The sequence below is a fragment of the Petaurus breviceps genome, unplaced genomic scaffold (genome assembly GCF_028583685.1).
Source record: "Petaurus breviceps papuanus isolate PSGF00001 unplaced genomic scaffold, PetGlider_PUasm1.0 90617, whole genome shotgun sequence".
NCBI classification, from domain to species: domain Eukaryota; kingdom Metazoa; phylum Chordata; class Mammalia; order Diprotodontia; family Petauridae; genus Petaurus; species Petaurus breviceps.
This window is the reverse complement of record NW_027187287.1, coordinates 2,956,841-2,975,757: the sequence shown is the minus strand read 5'-3', so window position 1 is coordinate 2,975,757 and position 18,917 is coordinate 2,956,841. Positions and strand designations below refer to the sequence as shown.

The following is an 18,917-nucleotide window of genomic DNA, read 5'->3' as shown; positions in this document are numbered from 1 at the left end:
GCTGTAATCCTAGCTGTGGCTAATTAAACCAGGCAGCAGCTCCCAAGTGTGCACATCCTCCTCACTCCTCTCTCTCCCTCCCCTTCTCTGCTGGTCATGTAAGAGGTGACCTGGTAGTGCCTCAGAGGCAGGTGGAAGAGCTGGTGGCCTCGGGGACCCCTGACCCATGGGGTTCAATGAGGGGATCCCAGGTGATAGCTAAGGAATTGGCACCCAGGGCAGGTGGCCCCTGACCTGTGACAGCAGGGACACTAAGTTCCAACTAGCTAAGCAGAATTTGCTGGTGGACAGGAGAGTCTGGAGCAAAGTGAGCAAAGTGGGGACCCACACCAGGTGGGGCAGGATAAGCCATTGTTGCAAGGGGTCCCCTGGGGGCCCCAAAGATGCCAACCAATGGGATCCACCAGGTGCTGAAGATCCAATTTGGCCTGATCAATGAAGAGGACCGCTATCTGACAGCTGAAACCTTTGGCTTCAAGGTAAATGCCTCAGCCTCCAGCCTTAAGAGGAAGCAGATATGGGTCTTAGAGCAAGACGAAGGCAACAGCTCAGCTGTCTTCTTCAGAAGCCACCTAGGACGCTACCTGGAAGCTGATCAGGATGGGAAGGTGTCTTGTGAGGCAGAGAAGCCGGGTCGGGATGCCCGCTTCCTAATTGTCACCCACTCAGATGGACGCTGGGCCTTGCAGTCAGAACCCTATAGGCGATTTTTCGGAGGCTCAGAGGACCACCTCTCCTGCTTTTCACCAACGATCACACCTGCTGAGCTCTGGACCGTCCACCTCGCCATCCATCCCCAGGCCAATCTGTTGAGCATCAGCCGCCGGCGTTATGCCCACTTGTGCCCACAGGAGGATGAGATTGCAACTGACAGCAACATTCCTTGGGGCGTGGATGCCCTCATTACTCTTATCTTCCTGAACAAGCAATACTGTCTGAAGACCTGTGACAGTCGCTACCTGCGCAATGACGGTAAACTGGTATGGGAGCCAGAGCCTCGGGCTCGCTACACTCTGGAATTCAAAGCTGGCAAGTTGGCTTTCAAGGATTGTGATGGCAGATACCTGGCCCCCATGGGGCCCACTGGGACCCTCAAGGCTGGGCGCAGCTCCAAGCCAAGCAAGGATGAACTCTTCGACCTGGAGGAGAGCCACCCCCAAGTGGTGTTTATGGGCTCCAATGGGCGCTATGTTTCCATCCGACAAGGTAAACCTACTACTCCCTTTCCTCCCCTTCTTCCAGGCTCTCCTATGACCAGCAAGGCAGCTCTACTGTGTCCAGACCAGAACTAGGGAGGGGGCTACCCAAGCTGAAAACCACTCATCACTGCATTAACCTCTTTGAGGCAGGGAAAGATGCTGAAAAACTCCATAGACTTGGTGAAATCGAGAAGTTCAAGACCAGGGAAAGGAGCATGCAGAAGTCAAGGTTATTGAGTGCGTGGGACTTAGCACAGGCACAAAAAAGAGTTAGTTTCAGGAATTTCAGTGTGTTCAACAGCTATTTGTTAAACATTCATTCATGTGTGCTTATATACAACAAACATTCTTAAAGCATCTAATGATATATACACCTAACATTGTGCTACACACTAGGGATACAAATATTGAATTTGACATAGCCTTGGCCCTCAAAGAGTTTACCTTCAATGGCAAGCATGGGTAGAGAGAAGCAGGGTTAACTAGATGGCAAAATAATGGGGTCAAGGGAGGATCCAGATGAAGTGCTTTAGGGAAACCTCCATTTAGCTGGGTATCAGGGAAGACTTCAGGGAAGAGGAGAATCCTGAGCTTGATCTTTGAAGGAAGAGAGCCATGCTGAAATTCTGGCAGAGATAAAGAGGGAGTGAATTGCAGGTGTGGAGGGTTAGGGTAGCCTTATGTACATCCAATGTGCGAGGACCTGGGGCAGACATACCATCCTTCCTCTCCTAGAATCTATCGTCTAGTAAGCCTGGTAAACAGGTAACTATAGCACAAATGAAAGGGTGATAAGTAAGGGACAGGTCAAAACAGAACAATTTTAAGAGATTCAGAGAAAGACAGATAACTTGAGATAGAGAGATTAGGAAAGGATTCAAAGAAGCCTGACCTTAAAGGAAGGAAAGGTCTTCTATAGACCAAAGGATCTTATTAGAGGCCCATGAATCTGTGAACTTGGAGGGGATGGAAATTACATCCTGACTTTTACTAATCTTTGGTTTCCTTTTTGATCAGATTATTTTATTTTATGCATTTAAAAACATTATTCTGAGAAGGCTCCATAGATATAGAGCCAAATACCCTGCCAAAGGGGCCCATGACACAGAAATGGTTGGAAACCTCTGCTCTAGATAGATGGGGAAGAAGGGAAATTGGGGAGGGTGGCCATGCCAGGCATGGGTAATTGCACAAGCAAGTAAGTGTGAAGGTAGGAAAGGGAAGGATAAGGTCAAGGTACACCACTATTGTCTGTGCTTAATTAAGGCACATTGGAGATAGAACCATGGGAGTTGAGTTGCTTAAATGACCAGAAGGCCAGGATATTTGAAAGAGGAAAGGGCTAGGGGTGGAGAAGAAGACTGTGAGACAGTTCCTGAACTTTTGAGGGAGGGGACAGTAACCTGAAGGTCCGCAGATGACAGCAACAAGGATTTGGATAGGCTGGAGTGAAGTTTAAAGAAGAGGTTGTGGGTGGATGATAGAGCATGTCTCCCCTTCTCAGCTTCCTTTTATGTGTTGGCTTCTCTGATTAGACTGTAAGCTCCTTGAGGGGAGGGACTGTATTTCTTTTCTTATTTGTGTCCCCAGTGCTTAGCATAGTACCTGGCATATAGTAGATGCCTATAAATGTTTATTGAATAGAAGCAGAGGAAGAAAGTGGAAAGTACCAAAGGTCAATTCCTTCTGTGTCAGAGGGTATGAGAGAAGGAGCAGTGGCCTCAAAGGGACCAGCTGGCCTTGGAGGGAATGTCTGGAGGTGTATGAGAAAGCCAGGTTTCAGTGAGAATCAGAAAAATAAAAGGAATGTGAGAGGAAAAGATATAGGATGAAACAGAGCTTCCTTCCTTCCTCCCTTTCTCTTTTCTTCCTTTCCTTCTTTCTTCCTTTCCTGCTTCCTCTCTCTCTCTCTCTCTCTCTCTCTCTCTCTCTCTCTCTCTCTCTCTTTCTTTCCTTCCTTTCTTTTAAACAATAGAATGTTCCAAAGAGCCTAATAGAAAGGGGGAACAGAAGTAATAATCATGATTATAGCACTTATTAGCATTTATATAGCACTTTGAGTTCTGCAAAGAACAAACCCCTGTAAAGTAGGTGCTATGATCCCCATTTTACAGATGGCCAAACTGAATCTGAGAGAGTTTAAGTAACATACCCAGAGTCTGGTGAGGACTAGGACTGAGTAGTATAGGGAAGAGAATATAGAGAGAGGTAACAGGAAAAAAAGAGTTACTTTTTCTAAAAAAAGTTGTTTTTTTTATTTTTTTAAAGTATTTTCTGGGGGTAACTAGGTGGTGCAGTGAATAGAGCACCAGCCCTGGAGTCAGGAGGACCTGAGTTCAAATTTGACACTTGACACTTACTAGCTGTGTGACCTTGGGCAAGTCACTTAACCCCAATTTCCTTGCTTTCCTCCCTCAAAAAAAAAACATTAAAAAATATTTCTCTCCTGTTCACCTCCTCCTGTCCAAATTAAAAAGTGAAAAATTAAACTCTTGTAACAAATGTATATAGTCAAGCAAAACAAATTTCCTGCATTGTCCACACCTAAAATATGTCTCAGAGAAAGGAATGTCAAAGTTGGGGCAAAGGAAGGAGTGGGCTCTAAAGAAACAGTCCAACTAGGAGAGGAGTTATGGAGCGGGGGAGGATGGGAGAGGGGAGAAAGCAGTGTCTCCCTCCCTTATCCTTGGCTCTTTCAACCTCTCCAAGAGCATCCTTCCCTCCCTAGGGGTGGGGAATCTGTCAAGGCCACAGGTGGTCCTCTAGGTCCTCAAGTGCAACTCTTTGACTGGATCTAGGTATTCAAGTGCCGCCCTTTGACCCTGTATTTGAGCAGCCAGAGGGCAGGGCCTGGATTCCGTCAAAGGCCAGCCTCATCCTTAAACAAGCTCCTTTGGTGGTCTTAGTGAGGGAGGCAGAAAGAAGGACCTCCAACTTTCAGTTCTGAGGGAGGAGAGATGGAACCATTTACCTGAAGCTGAGGAGATGGTAGAGAAGAACCCTTCAATAGAGCTCCCCCAATCCCCCCATTATCTAGGTCCCATACAATTTTCCTAGACTCTCTTTGGTGCCCCCTAAACTGTAGAAAGAGAAAAATGGGTATGTTTTGTCCTCCAAAAATCTCTGGAGAAGAGGTTCTTAATTTTTTTGGTCGTTTCATGGATCTCAGCTTAAGAACCCCCATCTAAGGGGAGGGAAGAGGAGGAGGAGGAGGGGAGCCTATTCCAGGGAGCGCAGTAAGATGCCAAAGGCCCATGAAAAGCTGGATTTGGGGGGCGGCTAGGTGGCACAGTGTTCTATTGAGCACCGGCCCTGAAGTCAGGAGGATCTGAGTTCAAATGCAGCCTCAGATACTTAACACTTACTAGCCGTGTGACTTAGTCATTTAACCCCAATTGCCTTCCAAAAAGCAAAAAAAAAAAAAAGCTGGATTTGAAAGTTGTGATTCCTGGAAAATTTATGGAACTATCCTGAATTTTTTTTTTTTTGCCTTTTTGGAGGGCAATTGGGGGTTGAGTAACTTGCCCAAGGTTACATGGCTAGTTTTTGTGTGTGGGTATTAAGTGTCTGAGACTGGAACTGAACTCGGGTCCTCCTGACTCTGGGGCTGGCGCTTTACTCACTGTACCACCTAGCCACCCCAACTATCCTGATTTTCAATGTTGTCCTTTGCTCAAGGTCTCCCAGATGACAGAGGTGACCCTGGGCTCTTTACAGTGTTGCCAGGCTACCCCAAGGTGGGGCAGGGCCCACCAGAAGTTGCACAGGAATCACAGGGCCTTCTAGTTCATCTAGGCAGGACCCCTCATTTTTTTCAATTATTAAATATTCATTATTTTTTTCCTTCCCACACTACCCCCCACTGGAAAAGAAAAGAAAAACAAAAGCCTTGTAACAAGTATGCATTTTGGTGTTCAGTCATTTCAGTCATGTCTGGTTCTTCCTGACCCCATTCAAGGTTTCCTTGGCAAAGATACTGGAGTGGTTTGCCATTTCCTTTTCTAGCTCATTTTACAGATAAGGAAATTGAGGCAAACAGGATTACATGACTTACCCAAGGTCACCCAGCTAGTAATGTCAAACTTGAAGTCATGTCTTATTGAATCCAGGACAGGCACTCTATCCACTGTGCCACCTAACTGCCAATTCACAATAACCCTGTGAGATAGATACTCTTACTACCTTCATTTCATAGATGAGAAAACTGAAGTTATGAGAGGCTAAGTAACTTACCCAGGGTCACACAGCTAATAAGTGTCTGAGGCTGGATTTGAACTCAGATCTCGACTCCAGGCCCAACCCTGTATCCACTGTGCCACTAAGCCACCTGAAGTATAGAATCAAGCAAAATAAATTCCCATATTGGCCATCTCCAAAAATATATGACCCATTCTGTACCTTCAATTCATCACTTCCCTGTCAGATGGTGTGTAGTATGCTTCTTATCAGTCCTTGGGATGTTTGCATTGATCCTGTCTTTTAAAATTGTTGTTATAATTGTTCTAATTCAGTTATAAATCAGCTAATACAAGTCTTCCCAGGTTTTCTTAAAAGGGAAAGGAATTAACATTTATATGGCACCTACTATGTACCAGGAACTGTTTTAAGTGCATAAAAATATTATCTCATCTGATCCTCAAAACAGCCCCAGGAGATGGATGCTGTTACATATGAGGAAGAGAGTAGTCAAGTGACTTACCCAGGGTCACACAGTAACTGTCTGAGGTTGGATTTTAATTCTGTTCTTCCTGGTTCCAGGTCCATTGCTCTGTGCAGTATGGCACCCCCTAGCTGCCATACCTTTTATCATTGTTTATGGCATAACAGTACTGTTATACCCGTATACCATATTTGTTCAGGGAACCAGAATTTTTTCAGCCATTCCCAAATTGATGGGTAGGTAGCCCCTTGGTTTCCAGTTCTTTACCACGACAAAAGAGCTGCTTTATGTATTTTTGTACACAGGAGACCTTTTGCTTTTCTTCTTCTTCAGCAACTACATCATTTTACAGAAGAGGAAACTGGAACTAAGATAAGGGAAATATTATCATCTCTATTAAGTATCTGGCCCTGGGCTTGGTCCCTGAAAGGGTCCACTCTGCTTTTCCTATTAAACAGCCTTCCTTCCCTTGAAATTAGGAACCATTTCTAGAATCAAAGAATTTTCAAGCCAGAAGGCATGTGAGAAATCTGCTTCATCTCAGTACTTTGTACAAGGCAAGAGCTTAATTAAATGTTTGTCGAATGAATCAATAAATCAAATAAGCCCTCACTCAAATGATCTATCTCATAATGTACTTTGCAAAACTGAAATTGCTATATAAATGTCAACTGTGATGATGATGATGATGGTGATGATGATGATTACTAAGTAAGTGAATACAGGGGTCCAGAAACTTTTTTTTAAAAAATTTTGATGACTGTATTGGAATATAACTGGTTTCTTTAGAAATCTTATGTATTTTGTTTCATGCTTTTAAAATCTTTAATCTGAGAAGGGATCCATAGGCTTTACCAGATTAACAAAGGGGTCTGGCTAAGAAAAAAAAGTTAAGAAATCCCTAGAATAGAATAAATCTGTTCCTAAAGTCCAGTCGACCTCCTCTCTTATCCGCTTTCCATAAGGAAGGTCCACCTTCCTTCCTTGCTCATCAGTTGGCACCCCAACACCCTTAGGGAGACATGAGGGATGGTGACCACCTCCACCCCCACCCCAGAATCTGAGGCCGGGGGGTTGAGGTCGGGTGGACACTAGCATTCTGGGACACTAGCATACATGCATATGAGGACTGTACAGTCTATTCTTACAACTCCTCCCTCTTCCTAGTAACAGAGTCAGAGTCCCAGCCTTTGGCCCTGTGCCCAGGTTGAGCAGAGATGGGGAGTGAAGGACTGTAGGGATTTAAAAGACAAATTTGAAAGCTGTTCACTCTTTCTAGCCTCAGATACTCTGGTACTAGACTTGGAGGACCTAGGTTCAAATCCTGCCTCAGATACTTGCTAATTATATGATGCTTCATCCCTCTGGGCCTGAGTTTCCAATGACTTTCTTTTCAAGATCTCAATCTGTGCTCCTCTGACCCTATGACTGCCCAGCCCAGCCCAGCCCAGCCCAGCCCAGACCCAGGGTCCAGCACTTTGGGGAAAAGGAAGAGAAAGCTGGAAGAGGCAAAAGGGATTGGATTAGATGGAAGCCTAGGCATCAGCCAGTCAGCAAGCATTTATTAAGCACCTACTATGGGGGCGGCTGACTCTGGAGTCAGGAGGACCTGAGTCCAAATCTGACCTCAGGCACTTAACACTTACTAGCTGTGTGACCTTGGGCAAGTCACTTAACTCCAATTGCCCTGCCTTCCCCCCTCCAAAAAGACATCTTCCCCCAAAAGCCCACCTACTATGTGTCAGAATAGCCCATGCTCTCAAGGAGTTCTTAGTCTAATGGGCAAGACAACGTGAAAACAACTATGTATAAATAAGAGATGTTATTCAGTCATTTTTTGGTCATGTCCGACTCTTTCTGACCTCATTTGGTGGTTTTCTCAGCAGAGATGCTGGAGGGTTTTACCATTTCCTTCTCCAGCTCATTTTACAGATGAGGAAACTGAGGCAAAAGAAGGTCACAAAATGTTGAACACAACCAAACAACATAGATAGAATCCACTTCCCCAGTTGTTGGGATGATCAAATGAGAGAATAGTTAATGGTGAGATTCTTAGCACAGTGCCCAGCACATGGTAAGCGCTCTGTAACTGTTAGCTATCACTGTGGCCTGCCTCTAGGGGTAATGGGCTCTCCCTCTGTGGACCAAGGGCTGGGTGACCATTGCCAGGGGTCCCATTTCGTAGTACCGGCTGGACTTGGTGCCCTCGGCTGCCCCTCCCAGCTCTCAGATTCTGTGATTTGATACTGTTTTGGTCAGTCCTGGGTTGACTAGCCCTTTTGCATGATGATCAAACACATATCTATATATAGCACCTACTATGTGCCTGTCATGGTGCTTTCTAAATATTACATCCTTTGATCATCACAATAGCCCTAGGAAGTAGGTGCTATCATGACTTTCTTTTTATAGTTGAGGAAACTGAGAGTCTAAATGAGTGGCCTAGGATTTTAAATATCTGAGGCTGGATTTAACCTCAGATCTTCCTGAGTGCAAGCCTAGTACTCTATCCACTGATCACCAAGATTCTATTTTATATCGCCATTTTACAGATGAGGAAACTGAGGCAAACAGAGGTTAAGTGACTTGCCCAGGGTCACCCAGCTAGTAAGTGTCTGAGGCTGGATTTGAATTCAGATCTTCCTGACTCCAACCTCAGTGCTTTATCTATTAGGCCCCCACCTGTGGTTAGTGTAAATAAAGATGTAATTTTTTCCCCCATCAAAGTTCACAGACCTCACTGAAATCTATTCATGTGACACTTGGGAATTTGTGGACCCCAGGTCAAGCGCTTCTGCCTTAGATCCACCGGGCAGGTGGCCTCCCCAAGAACAGCCATTGAGCATAAATCTGGCCTGAGAGTCCTCCAGGGAAATGAGTGGAGCAACCTCTCTGTCAGAATAAGCAGCATTTGGAGGGCCACCTCTTCCTCTGTCCCTTCCCAAATGTATGAGCAAGCCCAACAGAAGCCAGGTAGCAGGTCTGGGCTCCAAGGTTCCTTGAAGGACTCACAATTCTCAGTCCTTCAACAGACCCGTGAGTTCATCAAAGTGGGCATTCCCCTCCCATGATACAGCTCATAACCCAGCCACACCTATCCACCGCAGGCTACTCGGGCCCATGCTCTCCCATAAACTGCCCACAGAGGGGTCATGGTTAATCTCATCTAACAACAAACAGCAACAACAGAGAGCACTGATGTATCATTTGAAGGGCTGCAGAATCCTTACAACAAAACTGGGAAGCAGGTGTTATTCTTACCCCCATTTTTACAGATGGTGGAGAGAAGTGATTTTCCTAGTTACACAGCTAGTGAGTGTCTGAGATGAGACACAGGTCTTCCTGACTATAGATCCTCCACGTTGCGTCATGGAGCTGCCTCTCAAGGATAGCAGAGGAGCACACAGATCCTCTGAGGGATATCCTTCATTCTCTGTTGCTTCCTCTGTGTATCGCTGGGTGAGTGGTGCCCAATCCCAGGGCACCCTGGGAGAGATCAAAACTATCCATAGGACTCCATTGATGATGATGATGATGATAGCAGGGAAGCTAGGTGGCACAGTGGATAGAGTCAGGAGGACTCAAATCTGGCCTCAGATACTAGCTGTGTGACCCTGGGCAAGTCACTTAACCCCGTTTGCCTCAGTTTCCTCATCTGTAAAAAGAGCTGGAGAAGAAAATGGCAAACCACTCCAGTCTCTTTGCCAAGAAAGCCCCAAAATGGGGTCACGGAGAATTGGGACACAAATGGAATGACTCGGCAACAACAAATAATAATAGCAGCTTCTGTTTCCATGTCATTTTACAGTTTATACAATTCTTTCCTCGACCATAACCCTGTGAGGTAAGTCACACAAAGAGGATTGTCCCCACCTTTCAGATGATGACATTGGGACACATTCTCACAGGCTGGCCAGACACTTGGGATGATGGAGCACCCAGTGTTCTTCTATGCCTCTCGCTGCCTGCTCTTCACTGGGGGAGAAGTGGGGCTGTGAGTCAGAGAAGGCTGCTTTGGTGGCAAAATCCTAATCCTGGGTAGTCCTTAAGGACAAGGCCTGCCTTCAAGGCCTCGTGACCTTTGGGTGCCTGTAAGTCCTAGGCTTGTAGTTACTTGCAGGACCAAGGGGATCTTTTTTTTTTCCTTTTTGGAGTGGGGAAGGCAGGGCACTTGGGGTTAAGTGACTTGCCCAAGGTCACATGGCTAGTTTTTGTGTTAAGTGTCTGAGGTCATATTTGAACTCAGTTCCTCCTGATTCCAGGGCTGGTGCTCTATTCACTGTGCCACCTAGCCACCCCCAGTGAGATCTTAAAGGAAGAGAACATGGCATTCTCTGCAGGAGGAGGGGTCATGGCCACTGGCATGGATCCCGCGCCTCCTCTTACCTTGTCTGATCACTCTCTGTGAGTGGAGAGGAGTTCCAGGGCTACCTCTGGGGAAAGCTGGGCACCAGAGGAACAGGCCCTAACCCTCCATCCACCCCCTGCAGTGCTACATCCTCCTTGGCACATGTGGGCTGGTATTTACTTTCAGCTGTCAAAGCTGCCTCCTCTTCATCACTCCCCCCCTCCCCTCCCCTCATGTGTGAGTTAGCCCCAACCACTGGGGTACCACGTGGGAGGCAGGTGGTACAAGGAGGCTCTGTGATCTGCCAAGGTTCTGAGTGCTGCAGGGTTGCCATGGTAACTGGGCCTGGTTTGGGGATGATGATGAGCTTGGGGTTTGGTTTACTCTGGGTTTGGGGGGAGGGAAAGAGGAACTAAGAGCATCTTGGTAGGGTAGGGGGCTCTAGCTGATTGCTTCCTTTTCCAGTTCTGCTTGGCCCCTTCCCTCAATTTTCCATGAATGCCCCTCACTTTGTTATGTCTCTAAGCCCCAATCATGGCCCTAGCTCAGTCCTCAGTCTGATCCCCTTCCTTTAGTGTGTCTTACTGGGGAGGTAGGGAGCCATTGTGCACAGAGGACTCAGGCATTGGTAACCACACTCTTTCCTAAATGGGGACAGGCCCCCCGGGGTGGCTTCAGTGGCCTAACAGGTCCTTGAGGCCTCTAGTTCTCCCCCACTGGGGCCTTGGAAAGGACAGAGCCCCCTGCTGTGCCTAACCCAAGCTGATTAAAGGGTGAGTTATAAATAGGGACGTCAACTCCATCTGATGGGCAGATGGAAACTACAGCAATCAGCTTAGCCTTCCAATTAGCAGTGATGATTTGGAGGATTTTTTGGGCAAACAGAAGGGGGTTGGCTGGACTATTTAGGGAGGAGAAATCAGGCACAGGGAGGGGACTAAGTCCATTTCCCCCCAAACTGGATTTGAATGGATATCCCTCCTTGCCTGATTTTGTCTTGCTTACTTGACTTGCTTACTTTGTGCCAGCTAGAGATCCCTGCAAGAAAAGGCTGGTAGCCCAGTGGGCAAGGGCAGAAGTGTCAAACAGGCACCCCAGCTTCATGCTGCCAGCAACATTCCCAAGTACTACTAACCAGATTGGGAAATATTTAACAAAATAAATGTTAAAAGGGCCAGCTATGTGCTGCATAGTAGATAGAGCTCTGGTCCTAGAGTCAGGAGGAACTGAGTTCAAATCCAGCTTCAGACACGTATTAGCTGTGTGACCTTGGGCAAGTCACTTAACCCCAATTGCCTCCAAAAGCAAACAAAAAGCAAAATAAATAAACAATATAATAGGACATAATGTTAATATGTCATTTTCTAAGTTAATACGATCTTTATGTCTGGTGTAATGACCCTATTTCTATTTGAGTATGACACCAAAGAGGCAGATAGGTGACTCAGTGGATAGAGTACTGGGTCTGGAGTCAGGAAGAACTGAGTTCAAATCCAAACTCAGACACTTACTAGCCATGTGGCCTTTGACAAGTCATTTAAAGTCATTTGTCTCAGTTTCCTCATCTATAAAATGAACTAGAAAGGAAAATGGCAAACCGCTGTAGTATCTTTGCCAAGAAAACTCCATGGACAGTATGGTCCATGGGGTCACAAAGAGTCCAGCACAACTGAATTGACTGCTATAAACAACAACGAATGATGCCACTAATTAAGGGGCGCTTGTGAGAGATTCTGTGATCTATCTTATTCCCTATTCTAGGGGCAAGATTTGATACCTCCCTTCGTCCATCTTTATTCCTCCCTTCAGGGGAGCTCTAGAACTTCTGAACTTTTCCTTCCCTTCTAACTCATTTCCTCTTTTCAGGGATCAACGTCTCAGCCAATCAGGATGAAGAGCTGGACCATGAGACATTCCAGATGCAAATTGACCGTGAGACCAAGAAGTGTATTTTCCATTCCAACACTGGGGATTACTGGACCCTGGTCACTCATGGGGGTATCCAGTCTATTGCCACACAAGTGTGAGCAGCCCTGACTACTCCTGGCTTTACCATCACCACCTCCATCACACTCACCCATTATCACCATACTGTTACTACTACCATCACACTCACTGTAAATATAAACATTATCACTGTCACCATTACCGCCTCCTCCCCATCACCATCAATCAATAAAGTCCCATCAAACACTACTTGCCAAGTACTGTGCAAGATGCTGGGGATACAAAGGTCAATATGAAACCTTTTTCTTTCCAAGATTACAGTGTATCAGGGAGATATGTATATATTTCCATGTGGATAGAGAAGTAGGTAGATAGACAAATGTATGTGTATGTGTATATATACATATATAGTGTGTAATGTATAATATATGTGTATGTATAGACAACATGTAGAAAATGGATATAAGGTAAAATTTTTTTTTTTTTTGGAGAGGAAGGCATTTGTAGCTGGAGGGATGTAGAAAATGAGGCTTGAGTTGAATCTTAAAAAGGTGAGGATCATTCCAGGTGTGAGGGACAAACTGGGCAGAAGTACATGGGTTGGAGATCTAAGGAACAGAAGTTTAATTGGACAATAGCGTGGGTGAAGGTGAGTCATGTGTAATAAGGCTAGAAGGTAAATTGGAGCTAGGTTGTGGAGGGCTTTAAATGTGTTTGATCCTAGATGTAATAAGAAGAAATGAGGGTTAATTGAGTAAAGAGGTGACACAGTCAGGCCTGCATTTTAGGAAAATCCATTAAATAGCCTGTGGAGGATAGATTGAAGAGACTTGTTGTCCAGGTGATAGATTATGAGATTCTGAAATAGGACGATACCAGTATTAGTGGAGAGAAAGGGACATATGGGAGAGATGCTGTGGAGGCAAAAAACACAATTTTGGTTAGACCTATGGAAGGAGGAGTCTAGAATGACACCCAGGTTATGAACTTGGATGGACTCAAAGAATGATGGTGCCCTCAACAGAAATAGGGAGGTGTAGGTTTGGGGCAGGGGGAAGATAATGAATTCTGTTTTGGTCATGTTGAGTTTGGGACACCTACAAGGCACTACAGTCTGAAATGTCCAATAAACAGTTGTGATGTAGGATGGGAGCTCAAAGAGAGAGACTAGGGCTGGAGAGATAGATAGGGGAATTGTCTGAATAAAGATGATAATTAAACTCATGGGAGGTGACTAGCCCATTCAATAAGAGAGTATAAAGAAAGAAGGGCCCAGAACAGAAGCTTGTGGTACAGCCACAGTTAAGGGAGGGATGAAATGGATAATGATCCAGCAAAGGAGATGAAGGAGGAGCAGTCAGATAGGCAGGAGGACCAGTAAAAGACGGCATCACAAAATACACAGAGAGGAAACTATCCTGGAAGACAAGGTGTTCAGCAGTGTCATCTGCTGCGGAGGGGTCAAGAAGGGGGAAAGAATGCAGGAAGGACCACCAGATTTGGCAATTAAGAGAGTCTGTAACTTTGGAGGAAGTTTCAATGTAGTGATGGGGTCAGAAACTGAGAGAAGCTGAGACAGCCTGAGGAAGGGAGGGAAGATTCACCCTATCACTGCCCTCACTGTCCCATCACCACCATCACTGCCATTGAAGAGGAGGGTCTAGCAATTATTTTTTTCAGAACTGGGAAGGTGTGGATGTTTTTGTGGTACCATCAGATTTGGCAAGTGACAAATTATTCATAACTTTAGAAAAAAGCAGTTTCAGGTGAGTGGTGAGGTCAGAAGCCAGACAAAAGTAAGAGAGGAGAGAGACAGAGAGAGGGGAGAGAGACAGAGACAGAGATGGAGAGAGACAGAGAGAGAGAGGAGAGAGAGAGGCAGAGAGAAAGAGAGACAGAGAGAGAGGAGAGACAGAGACAGAGAGAGAGACAGAGAGAGAGAGAGGAGAGAGACAGAGACAAAGACAGACAGAGAGAGGAGAGAGACAGAGACAGAGACAGAGAGGAGAGAAAGGAGAGAGAGAGACAGAGAGAGAGAGGAGAGACCTAGGATTATAGCTTGAGGAGGTGGTAGAGCCCATTGTGTATTTTCAGAATGAAGGAGATTTAGGTATATTTGGTGGCAGTAGGAAAGGGAGCTGTAGCTAGGGAGAGATGAAAGATTCTGGGGGAGCAGTGATAATTGGGAAGTGATTGCCTGGAGAAGCAGGAGAGGGTGAGAATCAGTTACATGATCACTCCAAAAAGGGCTAACTCAAGCAATTCCATCAGCAAGGTTTTAAATGTCTACTATGTGCCAAGTACTGTCCCAGGTGCTGAGGATACAAGTACAAAGAAGACAACAATCCCTACTCAAAATGAGTTTACATTCTAATGTAATGTAACAAGCATGTATAACAACATATAGGCGTATATGAATGTGTATGCCTATGTAATACAACACAAAGTGACTAAATGCAAATACATACACAGCAGTTAGATGCACAAGGTAGTTTGGGAAGAGGGGCACTACCAGGAGGATTAGGAAAGACTTGGTGCAAACAATGGTACTTCAGCCATGCCTTTTTTTTAAGTAATTGGGGTTAAGTGACTTGTCCAGGGTCACACGGCTAGTTAAGTGTCTGAGGCCTTCAAAGCCTTCAAAATCTTGCCTTGGTCTACCTTTTCAGTCCCATTGGACATTATTCCCCTACTGTACTCAGAGATCCAAAAAAATTGGTCTTCTCTTTATTCCTCACATTCAACAATCCGATTATCTCTGATCTCTGGGCCTCTGTACTGATTGTGTCTCAAGCCTAGTATGTTTTTCTTCCTCATCTCTACCTTACAGAGCCCCTTTCTTCCTTTAAGATGCAGCTAGGGAGCGCAGCGGATGGAGCACTGGTCCTGGAGTCTGGAGGACCTGAATTCAAATCTGGCCTCAACCACTTGACACTTACTAGCTGTGTGACCCTGGGCAAGTCACTTAACCCCAATTGCCTTGCCCCCCCCCCCCAAAAAAAAGCCAACAACAAAAACTAGACTGAGAAATTTATATTTTGTCCTAGAGGCAATAGGAAGTCCCTAGAGCTGTTTGAATAGGGAAGTGACATGGTCCAATCTACGCTTAAGGAAAATTAATTTAAATGCATAGAATGGAGTTGGATAGAGAGAGACTTGAGTCAGGGAGACCAGTTAGGAGGCTTTTGCAATAATCTAGGTAAGAGGAAATAAGGGCCTGAACTAAGCTGAGTGAGTGGAAAGAAGTGTTCAAGAAATGCTGTGAAGGTAGAAACTGCCTTGTAGAGAGGGGCCCAGTTTTGTCCTCCTCACCCCCACCATTTTCTTCACCATCATCTTCCTTGCTAACACTGCCAGCCCTATTATTATCACGACCTCTGTTATCACAGTCATCAAGATTATCTCCAAATGAACATCACCCTATCACTGCCATCATTGTCACCATCACTGCTATAGTCAATACCACGATTATATACCACCATCTTACTCTACACTACCATCTCGACTACAATTATCACCATCATTCCCACTAGCCTCACTCTCATCAACATTACTCTTATCATTGCCTTCAGCAATGGCATTCATGTGACCTAAATGACCACTTTTCCCTTTTCTTCTGAATCCTCTGCTAGATAGGCTCCACCCAGTGGTGAGTCAGTATTCTATGGCCCAAGGTATTACCTAGAAAGTGAGGTAGAAGGGAAAATGGTACCTCAATCTAGGGAAGAAATACAAACTCTGGGGAGCCAGTTAAAGGCAATTCCAAGGGGTAGGAGGAGCTTAGAGAAGGGTAGATGGCTGGGGTTGAGACAGGTGAGGGTAGACAGAGAGCCTTCTGCTCTACTTTCCCCTTGAGATAGGGTTGTTGAAACCAAAGGAAATAAGAAAAATGGGCTTGGTTCCAGAGTCCAGAGCTATGATCTGGGAGGAAGAATAGGGAAAGAGATCTGGGAGGGATAGCTCCATTCTCAAGGTTAGAGCAAAGGTTCTTAACCTGGGGTCTTTATCTATTTTGCTAACTATACTTCCACATGATTGCTTTCCTTTGTACCCCTATATATATTATTTTGTGAATTTTAAAATTATATTCTTTGATATCCATAGGCTTTGCCAGACTGTCAAAGGGAACCATGGCACAAAGTTAAGAACCCTTGATTTAGGGAGGCATCCCCCCATCTCCACCTGATATGGTGATTTTGATCCCCTGGGTTAGCCCTGGGTGGACCTGCTCTGATTTTCCTGGGATGAAGCCGACCTTCTGGGTGGCCCCAGTCAAAGCAGGACTAGGTGGGTGGTGGGGCAGGCAAACAGTTATCAGACCCCCTCTCCCCAATGACACCAATTATATCACTCTTTTCCCCCTCCCTAGTGCTGCCAAAACCATGTTTGAGATCGAGTGGCGAGGCCGACGAATAGCACTCAAGGCAAGCAATGGGCGCTACATCTGCACAAAGAAGAACGGGCATCTAGCAGCCATCAGTGACTTTATTGGTGAGTGCCTGCCAGGCCAGGAAGAGCCTGAAAGCAAGCAGATTTTAGAGTTCCTAGCAATGGCTAGTTCGAAGTTCAAGCAATGACAGATGATAGGGAAGAGGTTGGGCAAGAGAGAAGAACGTCTCTACCTATTAATCTAGAGGCAGCTAGGTAGTAGAGTGAATAGAGTGCCAGGCCTGAAGTTAGGAGTTCAAATCCAGCCTCAGACACTTACTAGCTATGTGATCCTGGGCAAGTCACTTAACCTCAATTTTCTTCAGTTTCTTCAACTGTAAATACAGAATAATAACAGCACTTACTTCCCAGGGTTGTTGTGAGTATCAAATCAGATAATCTTTGTAAAGGACTTAGTATAGTGCCTGGCACATAGTAGGCTTGTTCCTTTCCCCTTCCCTTCACTACTAACTTCCACCAAGGCACAAACCTCACCAAAGAGGGCTTACAGGGTGACCCCTCCCCAAAACACACAAGGACAGATGAGTGAAAAGGGTGGGTACAAGGTAAGGCATCCTCATCCCCATAGCAGTCCTTCTCTCCTTGGCCCAGGTGAGGATGAAGAATTTATCATCAAACTCATCAATCGGCCCATTTTGGTGTTAAGGGGCAACGATGGTTTTGTCTGCCACCATCGAAACTCCAATCTGCTTGACACAAATCGATCAGTCTATGATGTCTTCCACATCAGTTTCAGCGATGGAGCCTACCAGATTCGAGGTACAGCCTTGGGGTGGGGAGCAGGGGTAGGGATCAGAATGGGGACTGCGACCACTCAGGGGGTTTGGTGTTAGCTGGGAGTCTCCCTACCCCTCCAGTCCCAGCCCTGTCCCCCCCACCCCCATTCCCCATTCTAACCTGAGGGAGAAGGCTGAGAAGCAGTCTGAGGAATCTGCGCTTGTTTCTACTTTTGCTCTGGCATTCTTGGAGAATAACAATCATATTGCTGCTCTCTTCCCCCCAACCCCATGTGTTTTTCTTGTGTTGTATCAGTAGGAAAGGAATGGGAAACAGAGGGCATACCTGTTGGTCCTGTCACTGGCTGAACGAGCTATCTATAAGCATCTGGGCAGCCAAATAAGATGTGGCTAATTCAGAACCAGCTGAAGGAAAGCTTACCCAGCCAGCGACACTGATAGCAGGAAATAGGGAGTTAGCTTCCTTCTCATAACTATTTCAGGGATTTTTGTTGATGTAAAGTTACTGCCTCCACCCCTGATACAGATAGAGGTAGGGATAAAACCTAGGATGGGAAAAGGAGCTGGGGCTGAGACAGAAGAGGATAGAACCTAATCTCACTCATGGTGACCCAGCTATGAGTGATATATTTAGTCAGGGCCTGGTGGGAGGGGGGTGGCCCCCTCCTGCCACAGAAAGGAATCACACAACCTTTCTCCCCCACTCCCAAACCCTCCACCAATACTGCCCCCCCCCAAAAAAAAAAACTCCCACTACATTGAGCACTAGGGACAATGAAGAATGTGATGGGACTGAGAGGGGCAGTGGAGGACTGTGCAGCAGGAGTTCACAGGAAATCTCACCATCCTCAATGTCACCCTGCATGGACTTTAACCCCAGACAGCTCCAGTCCCATCCCAAGGGGTCAGCAGGGTTCAGAAGAAGGTACTTTGAAGGAGGAGGGAATGAGAAGAGTCCAATCTGACTCTTGGAAAGGAAAGGAAGGATAAAGTCTGGTGGGAAAGGGAGGAAATGGGCCAAAAGCAGGGGTAGGAACCCCTAGGATATGTCCCATCCTGACCCACTTGCCCCCCACTCCACCCTCAGGCAGAGGCGGTAAGTTCTGGTACATAGCCAGCAATGGCAATGTGTGCAGTGATGGCGAGAGGTCAGAAGATTTCTTCTTTGAGTTTCGGGAGCGGGGACGAGTGGCCATCAGAGGCAAAAACGGCAAATACCTAAGGGGAGCCTCATCAGGCATGTTGAAGGCTGATGGAGACTCGCTTGCTTGTGCCACCCTCTGGGAGTACTGACTCCTGTCTACTTGGATGAACCACCTCCAGAGCCTCTCAGGAAAGAAGCAGGAAGAGAGAAGAGGAATAGAAGCAGAAGCAGGAAAGGAGCCTGGGTGTCTCCCTGGGGGAAGGGGGGGGAGGGGAGAGTGGGGGGGATCCCATCCCTCCCTCTTCTGACTACAGCACACAATGCATGATCACAACTTCCCCCTTCCCCCATCTCCTACATAAAAATTCTGTCTGAGACTCAGTTTTCTCTGGTTTCTTGACTTTCAATGTCCACCTGCTCTATGTCTCACATC

At 46.1% G+C, this 18,917-nt stretch overlaps 1 protein-coding gene across 2 annotated transcripts; it reads left to right on the top strand.

Annotated features, from left to right (window-relative positions):
- Positions 1–383: 383 nt before the first annotated feature.
- FSCN2 (fascin actin-bundling protein 2, retinal) lies at positions 384–18,846 on the top strand. Of its 2 annotated transcripts, none has more exons than XM_069063939.1 (5): positions 384–1,206; positions 12,074–12,230; positions 16,524–16,645; positions 17,195–17,362; positions 18,428–18,846. In XM_069063939.1, the coding sequence occupies exons 1-5, from the start codon at positions 384–386 to the stop codon at positions 18,631–18,633; spliced, it is 1,476 nt and encodes a 491-aa protein (XP_068920040.1). In that variant the 3' UTR covers positions 18,634–18,846. The 2 variants fall into 2 exon arrangements, with proteins under 2 accessions (XP_068920040.1, XP_068920039.1); XM_069063938.1 differs by having other exon boundaries at positions 16,524–16,649; positions 17,154–17,362.
- The last annotated feature ends 71 nt before the right edge of the window (positions 18,847–18,917 follow it).

Excerpts from the sequence above, each read along its gene's own strand:
- FSCN2 (XM_069063938.1), top strand. The coding sequence starts at position 384 with ATGCCAACCAATGGGATCCACCAGGTGCTGAAGATCCAATTTGGCCTG. Across the intron at positions 12,231-16,523 it reads CAGTCTATTGCCACACAAGT|TGCTGCCAAAACCATGTTTG; the intron begins GTGAGCAGCCCT and ends CCCCCTCCCTAG. Across the intron at positions 17,363-18,427 it reads TGGAGCCTACCAGATTCGAG|GCAGAGGCGGTAAGTTCTGG; the intron begins GTACAGCCTTGG and ends CTCCACCCTCAG.